The sequence below is a fragment of the Salvelinus alpinus genome, chromosome 7 (genome assembly GCF_045679555.1).
Source record: "Salvelinus alpinus chromosome 7, SLU_Salpinus.1, whole genome shotgun sequence".
In the NCBI taxonomy this organism is placed as follows: Eukaryota; Metazoa; Chordata; class Actinopteri; order Salmoniformes; family Salmonidae; genus Salvelinus; species Salvelinus alpinus.
The window spans coordinates 23922247-23938793 of NC_092092.1; the positions used below are offsets into that span (position 1 = coordinate 23922247).

The 16547-nt window shown below is 42.6% G+C and overlaps 1 protein-coding gene across 7 annotated transcripts in view; it reads left to right on the forward strand.

The window, feature by feature from the left end:
- tanc2b (tetratricopeptide repeat, ankyrin repeat and coiled-coil containing 2b) overlaps nucleotides 1–16547 on the forward strand; it is a 237133-nt gene that overhangs the window by 207355 nt on the left and 13231 nt on the right. For all 7 annotated transcript variants that reach the window (XM_071409516.1, XM_071409517.1, XM_071409519.1 and 4 more), the window contains 10 exons: nucleotides 1540–1707; nucleotides 1921–2081; nucleotides 2321–2429; nucleotides 2681–2803; nucleotides 9838–10074; nucleotides 10316–10510; nucleotides 10883–10976; nucleotides 14081–14214; nucleotides 15760–15883; nucleotides 16118–16293. In XM_071409516.1, the coding sequence (XP_071265617.1) occupies nucleotides 1540–1707; nucleotides 1921–2081; nucleotides 2321–2429; nucleotides 2681–2803; nucleotides 9838–10074; nucleotides 10316–10510; nucleotides 10883–10976; nucleotides 14081–14214; nucleotides 15760–15883; nucleotides 16118–16293 (1521 nt within the window). The remainder of the gene's footprint in view (nucleotides 1–1539; nucleotides 1708–1920; nucleotides 2082–2320; nucleotides 2430–2680; nucleotides 2804–9837; nucleotides 10075–10315; nucleotides 10511–10882; nucleotides 10977–14080; nucleotides 14215–15759; nucleotides 15884–16117; nucleotides 16294–16547) is intronic.

The window sequence follows — 16547 nt, forward strand, 5'->3', positions numbered from 1 at the left end:
AATCGTTTTTTCCCCTCATCAATCTACACACAATACCCCATAATGATAAAGAAAAAATAGGTTTTTACTCAGTACTTTGTAGAAGCAGCGATTACAGCCTCGGGTCTTCTTGCGTATAACGATACAAGCTTGGCACACCTGTATTTGGGGAGTTTCTCCCATTCTTCTCTGCAGATCCTCTCAAGCTCTGTCAGGTTGGATGGGGAGCGTTGCTGCACAGATATTTTCAGGTGCAAAGATGTTTGATCGGGTTCAAGTCCAGGCTCTGGCTGGGCCACTCAAGGACATTCAGAGACTTGTCCCGAAGCCACTCCTGCATGTTTTTGGCTATGTACTTTGGGTCGTTGTCCTGTTGGAAGGTGAACCTTCGCCCCAGTCTGAAGTCCTGAGTGCTCTGGAGGTTTTCATCAAGGATTTCTCCGTACTTCATCTTTCCCTCGATCCTAACTATTCTCCCAGTCCCTGCCACTGAAAAACATCCCCACAGCATGATGCTGCCACCAACATTCTTCACCGTAGGGATGGTGCAAGGCTTCCTTCAGACGTGACGCTTGGCATTCAGGCCAAAGAGTTCAATCTTGTTTTCATCAGACCAGCGAATCTTGCTTCTTATGGTCTGAGAGTCCTTTAGGTGCCTTTTGACCAACTCCAAGCGGGCTGTCATGTGCCTTTTACTGAGCATTTGCTTCCGTCTGATCACTCTGTCATAAAGGCCTGATTGGTGGAGTGTTGCAGAGATGGTTGTCCTTCTGGAAGGTTCTCCCATCTCTACAGAGGAACGCTGAAGCTCTGTCTGAGTGACCAGTGGGTTCTTGGTCATCTCCCTGACCAAGGCCCTTCTCCCCGATTGCTCAGTTTGACCGGGAGGCTAGCTAGTGTTGGTGGTTCCAAATGTTTTCCATTTAAGAAAGATGGAGGCCACTGTGTTCTTGGGGACCTTCAATGCTGCAGACTTTTTGGGGGATCCTTCTCCAGATCTGTTCCTCGACACAATCCTGTCTCGGAGCTCTAAGGACAATTTGTTTCTTCCTCATGGCTTGGTTTTTGCTCTGACATACACTGTCAACTGTAAGACCTTATAGACAGGTGTGTGGCTTTCCAAATCATGTCCAATCAGTTAAATTTACCACAGGTGGGCTACAATGTAGAAACATCTCAAGGATGATCAATGGAAACAGGATGCACTTGGGTTCTCACTTCAAGTCTCATATGAAAGGGTCTGAATATTTATGTAAATAGGGTATTTCTGTTTTTTATTTTTAAGAAATTTGCAAAAATGTTTAAAAACCTGTTTTCGATTTTTTAACTATGGGGTATTGTGTGTAGATTGATGAGGAAAATGTTTTATTTTATCAATTTTAGAATAAGGCTGTAAAGTAAACAAATGTGGAAATAGTCAAGGCCTCATGTGCCATTTAATTTTTTATATACAGAACATTGTATTGCACTCCCTATCTAAGAAATATGCTATAATAATGATTGACTGACTGATTGATTTATTTATTGATAGAAAATATCTGATTGATTCATTGATCCCAGGTGGTGCCCGTCAACCTGGCCGAGGTGTACCTGCTGCAGTGCAACATGCGTTTCCCTACCCAGTCGTCCTTCGAACGGGCCCTCCCCCTACTCAACGTGGCCGTGGCATCCCTCCACCCCCTCACTGACGAACAGATCTACCAGGCTATCAATGCCGGCTCCCTGCAGGCAAATACACTTATTGCACTGACGGGAAACCGTTTGCATTTCCCATAGGAAAACATGTCACACTTAGCCACCATGCTAACACTACCTGGGCATGTGCAGTTGTATACCGGATAGCAATGATAGTGCCCGTGAAAAAGAACAGACTTAGAAAAGCTCCTGGGCATGTGCACAGCTAAGAAGCTAAGTTTCTTGGTTTCACCCTCTTTGCTGCAGGGTACGCTGGACTGGGAGGACTTCACACAGCGCGTAGACAACCTAGCCATGTTCCTGGTCAAGAGGAGGGACGGGACCAGGATGTTTGTTCACCCGTCATTCAGGGAGTGGCTGATCTGGAGGGAGGAGGGGGAGAAAACCAAGTTCCTGTGTGACCCCAGGTCAGTGGGTGGATGGCCCTCCTGGTGTGTGGGGGGTGGGTACTATATGAGAGACTGATGTAGTCTTGGATAGAGTTGCAAAAAGTTCCCCAAATTCCTAGCTTTTCCAGAAATCACAGTTAGATAAGCAGGAATAAGCATGTTCAACTAACTGTCAACAAAATTGCATCTAACTCTCTACTAACCCTAACTATTTGTGCAGAAGCTCATGGTTTATGTTCCTCCCTGTCTCCCTGTAGGAGTGGCCACACCCTGCTAGCCTTCTGGTTCTCTCGCCAGGAGACCAAGCTGAACCGACAGCAGACCATTGAACTGGGACACCACATCCTCAAAGCACACATCTTCAAGGTTCACCTAACCACACTGCCTACAGACACGCACACACAGACGCACACACAGACGCACACACAGACGCACACACACACACACACACACACACACACACACACACACACACACACACACACACACACACACACACACACACACACACACACACACACACACACACACACACACACACACACACACACACACACTTTCGTATGCACACAGCACAACTCAAAGCAGTGACAGCTAAAATTATGTTTATATTTCAGGGCCTAAGCAAGAAGGTTGGAGTTTCCTCGTCCATCCTCCAGGGGCTGTGGGTTTCCTACAGCACAGAGGGCCTGTCCACTGCTCTGTCCTCACTCAGAAACTTGTACACTCCTAACATCAAGGTACTGCTTTAACCTCTACACTCTTAACATCAGGGTAACTTACTGCTTTAAACTCTACACTCTTAACATCAAGGTAACTTACTGCTTTTTCTTCTTAACTCTTAACTTCAGGGTAACTTACTGCTTTTCCTTCTTAACTCTTAACTTCAGAGTAACTTACTGCTTTTCCTTCTTAACTCTTAACTTCAGGGTAACTTACTGCTTTTCCTTCTTAACTCTTAACTTCAGGGTAACTTACTGCTTTTCTTTCTTAACTCTTAACATCAATGTAACTTACTGCCTTTCCCTTTTAACTCCTATCATCAAGATAACGTACTGCTTTTCAGTGTTGTCTTCAAGACCACCTAAAGCGAGACCGATTCAAGACCGGAGCAAATCGAGTCCGAGTCTAGACCAAGACTGGAGGGAGGCCGAGACCGAGTCAAGACCGAGACCGGGCGGGGGAAAAGGGGTCAGAGACAGAGTCAAGACTGAGATCAGAAAAATGCGAGTCCAATTCAAGATCATGATTGTAATTTTGTCAAATCCCCACCATAATAAGAGTTAAAAATGTCCAGTATTTCTGTGTTCATATTTCAGAACAACATATGGATTCTTTAGACATTCAGAATAGTGAATAAATGCAGGCTGAGGGCAAATAGAGCCACTATACAAATTATTACAAACCCAAACACAGTGGAGCACAATGAGCCTTCTACACCTTCAGAGAAGGGCTAAGGATTTATAAAATAATGATTATAATAATGATCTGATTTGGAAACGAAAGGGTTAATACTGAAGAGAAAAAAATATCCTATCAGGATTTTTCTTTGCTAGTCTCTGGGGAGATAAATCTAGCTAGCTAAGTCAGCTATTGGCTAGGTCATCAGAAGCTAGATTAAGGCATCTGCCATTCAACTGTATTAGGGCAACATTTTGGAGTGACAATGGAATCAACCAATCACATTTTTACTTATTGGGTGGGACCGATTTTACAAACACTTATGGAAACTTCTGCCTTCTTGAAGGCCAACAGGTCACTCACTGCGCAATAGCGAGCAGTAATTTTCCCACTGTCTAGCTAGCTAGCTTTTATTGTTGGCTAGTTTTCAGCGGCTGCAGCAGGTGTTATCAAAGAGGATGTTGTTGCTAAATCTTATTAGAATCTGTTCATATACACACCCAGGAAGAATGACACTTTAAAAAAAAATTCTGACAAGCTACCACATTTTCACAAATTCTTAGAATGTTTGGGAATTATATATACTAAGGCATTTGTGAAAAATCTATAGCAATATAGTGTCGGAAAGGAGCAATGTATTTGGACAATGAATAGACACTGCAGTAAATTAAACCGAATAAAAACATCTGTCTTGTCCAGAACCGGAGTCGACACAGACTGGTGCGCTATAGCCAATCAGAGCTACAGTAGGCTTTTATACAAACAAGCCATAGAACACATTCGCCAAAGCCACAAAATACACCTGAATAGATTTCTGCAAATATGCAAACACCACTGGAGTCCTCTTACATTTGGGAACTTACAGTCCTATTAATCAAACAACCATGAAAAGGTGTAATGAATGTCGTCGGGAGAAGGAGAAGAGGACCAAGGTGCAGCATGGTAAGTGTTCATATTACTTTAATAAAATATGAAACACTTGACAAAACAACAAAAACGACAAACGAACAGTTCTGAAAGGTGACGACACACAAAACAGAAAACAACTACCCACAAACTCAGGTGGGAACAGGCTACCTAAGTATGGTTCTCAATCAGAGACAACGATAGACAGCTGCCTCTGATTGAGAATCACACACGGCCAAACACAAAGAAATAGACAACATAGAACACCAGACATAGAATGCCCACCCCAACTCACGCCCTGACCAAACCAAAATAAAGACATAAAAAAGGAACTAAGGTCAGAATGTGACAAAAGGCTCTCTCTCCCTCAGTTATTTACATCAACAACAACAATATCAACAATTATTGCTAGCCAGAGCAAGATTAGCTAAAATCTAATGAAGGAACATCAGATAAACCCTCTCAAACTTTTTCTGCTAGTTGACTGTCAAAATTGCACTGATAAACGATGGGGATTTGTAGCCTCTTTGTCCTTCTGCACCTTGCCTGCCAATGCATGCTTGTCCCAACCAAGCACCCAAGCTAGCTGGCTAGCTACTTCCAGACACAAATGAGAGAACACTTCACTCTGACCATTTTACTTGCCGTAGCAGAGCAGGTTAGACTGTTTACATGTTATCTAGAGCACTTTTTTTTGTCCATGTTTGCTGACACCGGTCATATTCAGCAGGTGTTGTGCTTTTGTAAATTCATCAGTTGTTCTGCGAATTTTGCATGCACAAGAGATATGCTAACTGGATAACAGTTGTTGAAGTTCTTGCTAGCTAACCAAATGACACCTGCATCTCTAGCTGTGTATAGCCATCGAAAAACGATATGAGGGGAAAAAGTCAATCACTTACCCACTCCTCCAATGGCGTGACATCCTCCTAGCAGCTAGCTAGCTAGTTATCTAGCTAGCGTTAGGCTCCGTGTTTTTAACCTGCTACATACACTACCGTTCAAAAGTTTGGGGTCACTTAGAAATGTCCTTGTTTTCAAAAGAAAATATAATTTTTTGTCCATTAAAATAACATCAAATTGATCAGAAATACAATGTAGATATTGTTAATGTTGTAACAGTGAAGAGGTGACTCTGGGATGCTGGCCTTCTAGGCAGACTTGCTCTGTCCAGTGTCTGTGTTCTTTTGCCCATCTTAATCTTTTATTTTTATTGGTCAGTCTGAGATATGGCTTTTTCTTTGCAACTCTGCCTAGAAGGCCAGCATCCCGGAGTTGCCTCTTCACTGTTGACGTTGAGACTGGTGTTTTGCAGGTAGTATTTAATGAAGCTGCCAGTTGAGGACTTGTGAGACGTCTATTTCTCAAACTAGACAGTCTAATGTACTTGTCCATTTGCTCAGTTGTGCACCGGGGCCTCTCACTCCTCTTTCTATTCTGGTTAGAGACAGTTTGCGCTGTTCTGTGAAGGGAGTAGTACACAGCATTGTACGAGATCTTCAGTTTCTTGGCAATTTCTTGCATGGAATAGCCTTCATTTCTCAGAACAAGAATAGACTGATGAGTTTCAGGAGAAAGTTATTTGTTTCTGGCCATTTTGAGCCTGTAATCAAACCCACAAATGCTGATGCCCCAGATACTCAATTAGTCTAAAGAAGGCCAGTTGTATTGCTTCTTTAATCAGCACAACAGTTTTCAACTGTGCTAACATAATTGCAAAAGGGGTTTCTAATGATCAATTAGCCTTTTATGATAAACTTGGATTAGTTAACACAATGTGCCATTGGAACACAGGAGTGATGGTTGCTGATAATGGGCCTATGTACGCCTATGTAGATATTCCATTAAAAATCAGCCGTTTCCAGCTACAATAGTCATTCAAAACATTAACAATGTCAACACTGTATTTCTGATCAATTTGATGTTATTTTAACGTACAAAAAATGTGCTTTTCTTTCAAAAACAAGGACATTTCTAAGTGACCCCAAACTTTTGAACTGTAGTGTAAATAAATACTCTAGCCTATTAGCCACGTTATGACTGACTTGTGATCATTGCCCTTACTAGTTTGATTGTATTGACCTTCCCAGCATTAGTTACATTTGTCAGTTTTTGTCCAGAATATTGAGTCATTGAAACTGAAACAGTGCATCCCAAATGGAGGCAGCAAACAATGTACCAGGCCAGCTGGGATTTACAACCTGATAGCAATATTTTTTGGATCATGTTTTGGTGAATTATATTAATCATGCATTGAACTGCATCCATCTATTCTGCCAAAAAGTATTTAGTGTACGTCATGGAACGTTGAGTCAAATATAACTTATTTTTATAACTTCTTATAAATTTGGTCTTGTAGCATAAACTGGGAATTTGATAATTTTGTCTGACATGATTTTCTGTGTGTTTCATATCTGCAAAGTAGTTAAAACGCTGTCAGTTCCACTTTAAACTTTAGGTCACTGGTTACTTTGTGTGCTAAACTTGAAACGTTTTTTTGCAATGGGAAGTAATAGTTGTATTTGATTGGTAAATGCTTAATGGTTGTGTTTTTGTATTCTTATGATTGGAACCTACTGGCTTATTATGTCTGAGTTTATGGATCGCTTATCCTTTAACATCATGCTGTGTGTGATTGTCTTTCCATCAGCCCAATACAGTGGTGTAGTGGTGATTTAACATCATGCTGTGTGTGATTGTCTTTCCCTCGGCCCTATGCAGTGGTGTAGTGGTGATTTAACATCATGCTGTGTGTGATTGTCTTTCCCTCGGCCCTATGCAGTGGTGTAGTGGTGATTTAACATCATGCTGTGTGTGATTGTCTTTCCCTCGGCCCTATGCAGTGGTGTAGTGGTGATTTAACATCATGCTGTGTGTGATTGTCTTTCCCTCGGCCCTATGCAGTGGTGTAGTGGTGATTTAACATCATGCTGTGTGTGATTGTCTTTCCCTCGGCCCTATGCAGTGGTGTAGTGGTGATTTAACATCATGCTGTGTGTGATTGTCTTTCCATCAGCCCTATGCAGTGGTGTAGTGGTGATTTAACATCATGCTGTGTGTGATTATCTTTCCATCGGCCCTATGCAGTGGTATTGTGGTGATTTAACATCATGCTGTGTGTGATTGTCTTTCCCTCGGCTCTATGCAGTGGTGTAGTGGTGATTTAACATCATGCTGTGTGTGATTGTCTTTCCCTCGGCCCTATGCAGTGGTGTAGTGGTGATTTAACATCATGCTGTGTGTGATTGTCTTTCCCTCGGCCCTATGCAGTGGTGTAGTGGTGATTTAACATCATGCTGTGTGTGATTGTCTTTCCCTCGGCCCTATGCAGTGGTGTAGTGGTGATTTAACATCATGCTGTGTGTGATTGTCTTTCCCTCGGCCCTATGCAGTGGTGTAGTGGTGATTTAACATCATGCTGTGTGTGATTGTCTTTCCATCAGCCCTATGCAGTGGTGTAGTGGTGATTTAACATCATGCTGTGTGTGATTGTCTTTCCATCAGCCCAATACAGTGGTGTAGTGGTGCCTGGAGAAGTGGGTATACTCTAATTTTCCCCAAAAGTTCCCAAACGACCCGCCCAGCGAAGGAAAGTCACCCTGTGTGAAAAATCCTATGTTTTCCAGTTTTTTAAAATTCGTTTTCCTATAGATTTTTTTGATTTTCACTCTCAAAATCATACTTTTTAAAATTTTTATAGAAAAAATACAAAAATGTGATGGTCTAAGTCCACAACAATGTTTAAACCACATCAATCTGATTGGGTGGGCCTGACAGGGCCTGGCTCCCCAGTGGGTTGGCCTCTGTCCACACAGGCCCATCCATGTCTACGCCCCTGATGCAAACAGTGCATGATGACAATTGCATATCACAAATAGCCTACTAACCAACACTTCGGACTAAACTTTTTCAATACCTGGTTTGCATACCCATTGTTGTCTTAGTTAGCATTTACTGTTAGATATCATAAGTTGAAATGTCTTCCCTACTCTACCGGCGACCAACGTCATTCTTCTGTGAGCTGCTCCATGCCAAAACCAGCTGAGAACTGCACACTCTTGCTGCCTGCAGATGATATTCTTCTGAAACTAGGTTGTGTGCAGCGCGCATGTGAATATATTTCACGTGCTTTGCGATTGTGTAGGCTACATTGTGCATGATTTCTCTATTGTAATACATAAATCGTATACCTCCACTACACTACTTTGATACACATCAGTATGGATTAAGAAGTCACTAAGAAGTCACACAATGCCCACTGAAAAAAACCTGGGTATACGGCTTATACCTGCGTATAGCCTCCAGTACACTACTGGCCCTTTGTGTTTTACAAGAAGTGCACCCTCCTACATGAGTGCGCTGGTATTATGGTTGCTGTCCTTTCAGAATCACGAACCTGTCACACACTGAAGGTCTATAGGTTCACCACTGTACTAACCTGTCACACACTGAAGGCCTATAGGTTCACCACTGTACTAACCTGTCACACACTGAAGGCCTATAGGTTCACCACTGTACTAACCTGTCACACACTGAAGGCCTATAGGTTCACCACTGTACTAACCTGTCACACACTGAAGGTCTATAGGTTCACCACTGTACTAACCTGTCACACACTGAAGGTCTATAGGTTCACCACTGTACTAACCTGTCACACACTGAAGACCTATAGGTTCACCACTGTACTAACATGTCACACACTGAAGACCTATAGGTTCACCACTGTACTAACCTGTCACACACTGAAGGCCTATAGGTTTACCACTGTACTAACCTGTCACACACTGAAGGTCTATAGGTTGGTTTACCACTGTACTAACCTGTTACACACTGAAGACCTATAGGTTGGTTTACCACTGTACTAACCTGTCACACTGAAGACCTATAGGTTCACACACTGAAGTCCTATAGGTACTCCACTGAGAAAACATGAGAAAACATGTCTACATGTCTATAATAGATATAAAGGCTGTTAAGATACTGTATTAATGTTTTAAGAAAGGAGTGTATATATTTGGCCTGGCGAAGCAGTTTTAGGGCTGACTGAATGGAAGCTGATAATTATATGTTTTTTACTCCGCTGGTCTCGGGAAGAAATTACGAGTCCTCACTGTCCGAGACAGAGTCACGACCGAGTACGAATGTAACCGACACCGAGACAAGACCGATACACTGAATATGTGGTCTCGAGACCGGACTTGAGTACTATAACACTGCTGCTTTTCCCTCTTAACATCAAGGTACTGCTTTCCATTTGAAAACAAAAGCCTCACACTCATGGCTCCGTAGATACCAGCGTTTGGACAGCTATGCTGCCTTCATCAGGGTTTCAGCTCTCCCTTTGACAGGGGGCCAACCAACTCACCTGAGAGGCTGTTCCTACTGATAAATTACTACTGATAACTCTACTTTTGCTACAGTTGTTTTTCTCTGTGTCTAACACTGTGTGAAATCTATCTGTGTCCAGGTGAGCCGGTTGCTGATGCTCGGTGGTGCCAACGTGAACTACCGTACAGAGGTTTTGAACAACGCCCCGGTGCTGTGTGTGCATGCCCACCTGGGTTACATTGACATGGTGGGGCTGCTGTTGGAATACGGAGCCTCTGTAGACCAGCCCTCAGAGAGCGGTCTCACCCCACTGGGCTACGCTGCCTCTGGGGGACACATGGCTATAGTCAACACACTGTGTCGCAGGAGAGCCAAGGTGAGAGGGGGAGAGAGGGTGCAGTGTGTGTTTGTAGATTCATCTCTATCTATGGATATGTTCTATGGATGAATGGGGATTGACCATGTGTGTGTGTGTGTGTGTGTGTGTGTGTGTGTGTGTGTGTGTGTGTGTGTGTGTGTGTGTGTGTGTGTGTGTGTGTGTGTGTGTGTGTGTGTGTGTGTGTGTGTGTGTGTGTGTGTGTGTGTGTGTGTGTGTGTGTGTGTGTGTCCATCAACAGGTGGACCACCTGGATAAGAATGGTCAGTGTGCCGTGGTGCATGCAGCTCTCAGGGGCCACATGGAGATGGTCAAGTTCCTTATCCAGTGGGACTGGGCCATGGGACAACCACAACAGCAGCAGCAAGGAGCCTTCAGCAAGAGCCACGCCATCCAGCAAGCCCTCATCGCTGCAGCTAGCATGGGATACACAGAGGTAGGCCTCCCGCATGGGATACACAGAGGTAGGCCTCCCGCATGGGATACACAGAGGTAGGCCTCCCGCATGGGATACACAGAGGTAGGCCTCCCGCATGGGATACACAGAGGTAGGGCTCCCGGAAAATCTCCTTACCTGGGATATTTTGTGAAATAGATTACCCGGGTATACTGTAGACCTCACTTACTCAGCTGACAGTTTTGTAGAGCTAAGAATATATATTAGATTTTTTAGTCTGGGTAATTTCCCTGCAGTGTGTGGACTGGACAGCAATTCATTGTTTATCCCTATGTGGTCCTACTAGTATTGCATGCCACTCACACTAGTGATTTTTTTTGGAGGTGTAATATGTATCATTATTTCCACCAGATTGTGTCCTACCTGCTGGACCTGCCAGAGAAGGATGAGGAGGAGGTGGAACGTGCTCAGATTAACAACTTCGACACCCTGTGGGGAGAGACAGGTATGCTTAGGCCTCTCGTCATATGCTTTTTTAAAAGGTCTTCAGATATAGTCCGCAGCCTTGTGGAGATTGTTTTCAACCCAGGAAACTATTTTGTTTTACCCTGTCCATTTTTACAGTGCTGTTTCCTTAGGTAGAATCATTAGGTGTCAGTGGCTTTAGGTTTGACACTTGAATTCTAAGCCGATGCTTAGTCTGGGCTAAAGATGAGTTGTAGCGGCCACCAAAACGTGGATGGATGTCATGATTGCTTGCTTAGACATAGGAAGTGGTGCTTACTGTCTTGTTGTACTTGTTTATCACAGGGTTTTAGATCACTACACTTAGATAAAACATGTTAATAAATTGTCTTAAATCAGACAAGTCATGACAGAGGGTTTTGAGCAGACCCATAGAGCCAGAGCTGCAGTGCGGATATGAAAGAGAGAGATTTGCTCTGCTGTTTCTGCTGCTGCTGCGCCAAACAGACACTGGCTGATGTCAGACAGACAGTGCAGTGGTGTCATTGGAGCATAGACAGACAAGGCAGGGCAGAGCTCAGAGCTAGTCTTAGAGAGAGAGTGGGGGGGGGGGGGTCTGCTCAACAATGACTATATGGTTCCCACCTGAGGATTGGAAAGATTGAGAAAAATCAAGCTATTATTGTCAGAGCCGATTCTCTCTCGCACTCTCTCTCAATACTAATGACTCTCTCTCTCAATACTAATATGACTCTCGCTCTCTCTCTCTCAATACTAATATGACTCTCTCTCTCAATACTAATATGACTCTCGCTCTCTCTCTCAATACTAATATGACTCTCGCTCTCTCTCTCTCAATACTAATATGACTCTCTCTCTCAATACTGATATGACTCTCGCTCTCTCTCTCAATACTAACATGACTCTCGCTCTCTCTCTCTATACTAATATGACTCTCTCAATACTAATATGACTCTCGCTCTCTCTCTCTCAATACTAATATGACTCTCTCTCTCAATACTAATATGACTCTCGCTCTCTCTCTCAATACTAATATGACTCGCTCTCTCTCTCTCTCAATACTAATATGACTCTCGCTCTCTCTCTCTCAATACTAATATGACTCTCGCTCTCTCTCAATACTAATATGACTCTTTCTCTCTCAATACGAATATGACTCTCGCTCTCTCTCAATACTAATATGACTCTTTCTCTCTCAATACGAATATGACTCTCTCTCTCTCTCAATACTAATGACTCTCTCTCAATAATAATATGACTCTCGCTCTCTCTCTCAATACTAATACGACTCTCGCGCTCTCTCTCTCAATACTAATATGACTCTCGCTCTCTCTCAATATTAATGACTCTCTCTCTCAATACTAATATGACTCTCTCAATACTAATATGACTCTCGCTCTCTCTCTCTCAATACTAATATGACTCTCGCTCTCTCTCTCTCAATACTAATATGACTCTCGCTCTCTCTCTCAATACTAATATGACTCTCGCTCTCTCTCAATATTAATGACTCTCTCTCTCAATACTAATATGACTCTCGCTCTCTCTCTCTCAATACTAATATGACTCTCGCTCTCTCTCTCTCAATACTAATATGACTCTCTCTCTCAATACTAATATGACTCTCGCTCTCTCTCTCAATACTAATATGACTCGCTCTCTCTCTCTCAATACTAATATGACTCTCGCTCTCTCTCAATATTAATGACTCTCTCTCTCAATACTAATATAACTCTCGCTCTCTCTCTCTCAATACTAATATGACTCTCGCTCTCTCTCAATATTAATGACTCTCTCTCTCAATACTAATATGACTCTCGCTCTCTCTCTCTCAATACTAATATGACTCTCGCTCTCTCTCAATATTAATGACTCTCTCTCTCAATACTAATATGACTCTCTCAATACTAATATGACTCGCTCTCTCTCTCTCAATACTAATATGACTCTCGCTCTCTCTCAATATTAATGACTCTCTCTCTCAATACTAATATAACTCTCGCTCTCTCTCTCTCAATACTAATATGACTCTCGCTCTCTCTCAATATTAATGACTCTCTCTCTCAATACTAATATGACTCTCGCTCTCTCTCTCAATAGTAATATGACTCTCGCTCTCTCTCAATATTAATGACTCTCTCTCTCAATACTAATATGACTCTCTCAATACTAATATGACTCTCGCTCTCTCTCTCAATACTAATATGACTCTCGCTCTCTCTCTCTCAATACTAATATGACTCTCTCAATACTAATATGACTCTCGCTCTCTCTCAATACTTATGACTCTCTCTCTCAATACTAATGACTCTCTCGCTCAACACTAATATGACTCTCTCTCTCTCTCTCTCAATAGTAATATGATTCTCTCTCTCAATACTAATATGACTCTCTCTCTCAATACTAATATGACTCTCGCTCTCTCTCTCAATAGTAATATGATTCTCTCTCTCAATACTAATATGACTCTCTCTCTCTCTCTCTCTCAATACTAATATGACTGTCAGTTAAATCCATAGATGTTACTGTGTGTCTGTCTACCAATGTCTACAGTCTGTCTGTCTACTCCCACCCTCCACTCTGTCTGCATACTAACAAATTACATATATAATGACTGTGAGTCTTATAATGATAAAGTATTTTTTTAAATGGCTGATCCCTGTGTGACCCTTTACTCTCTCTGTCCTGTTGGGAACAATACTTGTATGACTCAATCAGTTAAATGCATAAATGCACACGACTGTCTACTCCCACAACACATGTTCTCTCCTTTCTCTCCTCCATCTTTCGCTACTTCTCTTGTGTTCAAATGTAGTGAGGTCAGAGTTATAAAACACTGTTTTGATGTCTAACATGTCCCATACCTTTATGGGGGAGTATGTTGTGGTATATATAACACATATAACTCCTATATAACTCCCTGTATCTGTGTTGTGTGTTACTCATCCCTGCCCTGTGTGTCCCCACTCTCCATTTAGCATCCACTTACCATATAATCTGCATACTAACACATGACTCACACACAATAACTGTCAGTCTTAGAATGATCAAGTGTAAAAAATGTAAAATACTTGTGTTGTATAACATGACTGATCCCTGTGTGTCCTACTCCTCTCCCTGAAGCTCTGACGGCAGCGGCTGGCCGTGGGAAGCTAGACGTCTGCAGACTACTGCTGGAGCAGGGAGCAGCGGTGGCTCAGCCCAACAGACGAGGCATCGTGCCCCTGTTCAGTGCTGTCCGACAGGGAAACTGGCAGGTGAGGTGCACTACTTTTGACCAGGGCCCATAACACAGAACATTTAATATTAAAGGTACTGTAGACTCAGAAAAATGAAGTTTCTACGAGCAGCACCGCAGATATTGCGATGAGCGAGATGCAAGACTTCGCTCTCACACAGTCACACACAGTATCTGCGCATGTGCATGGGTTCGCTTCACGCTGTTAGAGCGTGGTAGGTATGAGACCAAAACAGCTGAGAAGTTTAGCCTCGCGCTTCAACGCTCTTAGTTGTTGTGGAAATTGACTCACTATTCTGTTTACTTTGTGCACCCATGTCATATCGCAAATCAAATCAAATTGTATTGGTCGCATATACATATTTAGCAGATGTTATTGCTGGTGTAGGTAAATGCTTGTGTTCCTAGCTCTAACAGTGCAGTAATATCTAACAATACACACAAATCTAAAATAATAGAATTAAGAAATATAGAAATATTAGGATGAGCAATTTGTGTGTGTGTGTGTGTGTGTGTGTGTGTGTGTGTGTGTGTGTGTGTGTGTGTGTGTGTGTGTGTGTGTGTGTGTGTGTGTGTGTGTGTGTGTGTGTGTGTGTGTGTGTGTGTGTGTGTGTGTGTGTCAAAAGTTAGGACACACTTACTCATTCAAGTGTTTTTCATTATTTTAAATATTTTCTACATTGTACAATAATAGTCAAAGACATCAAAACTATGAAATAACACATATGGAATCATGTAGTAACCAAAAAAGTGTTAAACAAATCAAAATATATTTGAGATTCTTCAAAGTAGCCACACTTTGCCTTGATGACAACTTTGCATTATCTCAATCAGCTTCATGAGGTAGTCACCTGACCTTCATTTTTATTTTTATTTAACCAGGCAAATCAGTTAAAGAACAAATGATTATTTACAATGACGGCCTAGGAACAGTGAGTTAACGGGCTTTTTCAGGGGCAGAACAACAGATTTTTACCTTGTCACCTCTGGGATTTGATCTAGCAACCTTTCTGTTAATGCTCTAACCACTAGGCTACCTGCCGCCCCATGTCTTAAAGTAATGATGGACTGTCGTTTCTCTTTGCTCATTTGAGCTGTTCTTGCCATAATATGGACTTTGTTTTTAACCAAATAGGCCTATCTTCTGTATACCACCCCTACCTTGTCACAACAAAACTGATTGGCTCAAATGCATTAATAAGAAGGAAATAAATTCCACAAATTAACAAGGCCCATCTGTTAATTGAAATGCATTCCAGGTGACTACCTCATGAAGCTGGTTTAAAGAATGCCAAGAGCGTGCAAAGCTGTCATCAAGGCAAAGGGTGGCTACTTTGAAGAATCTCAAATATAAATATGTTTTGATTTGTTTAACACTTTTTTGGTTACTACATGATTCCATATGTGTTATTTCATAGTTTTGATGTCTTCACTATTATTCCACAATGTAGAACATATGAAATGGGTAAAACAGTCAAATCAGACGAAGAGAGATCGAACGGCAATGTTGACAAAAACAAACAGTTGTGTACTGGATGGTAATGATAGTGTTGTCCCTTCTCAGATCGTGGACCTGCTCCTTACTCACGGAGCAGACGTGAACCTGGCTGACAAGCAAAGCCGAACCCCTCTGATGATGGCTGCCTCAGAGGGTCACCTGGGCACTGTGGAGTTCCTACTGGCACAGGGTGAGGGTCAGGAGGAAGAAAACATCCACTCATGTCCTTGTCATTTACATTGTCTTTGACCTGCTGTGCTTTCATCCTTTGAATTATATAACTCTCAATTACTTTTTTTCATCATTACTTTGTTAAATACAATCACCAAAGCATTGATGGTACTTTATTTTACCAATTGACCTTTGACTCCCAATGCTGACCTCTAATCCCTGACCCCTCTGATCCCCCTGACCCCTCTGCCAGGTGCATCCCTACCTCTAATGGACAAGGAAGGGTTAACGGCTCTGAGCTGGGCATGTCTGAAGGGACACCTGCCAGTGGTGCGCTGTCTGGTGGAGAGGGGGGCTGCTACGCACCACGCTGATAAGAACGGACGCACGCCCCTCGACCTGGCTGCCTTCTACGGGGACTCAGAGGTGGTGAGTTTATAATGCTCTCCCGGGAACAGGCCCAGATCCCCGTAATTTGCGTGAATAAAAGACGGAGGAAAAGAGGACGCAGAACGGGCTGCCTTTTGAGAATCCATAGGCAAGCGAGTAAACTCCCACTGCCATCAATTCTACTTGCTAACATGCTATCATTGGAAAATAAAATTGATGACCTACGATTATGATTATCCTACCAACGGGACATTAAGAACAGTAATATCTTATGTTTTACCGAGTCGTGGCTG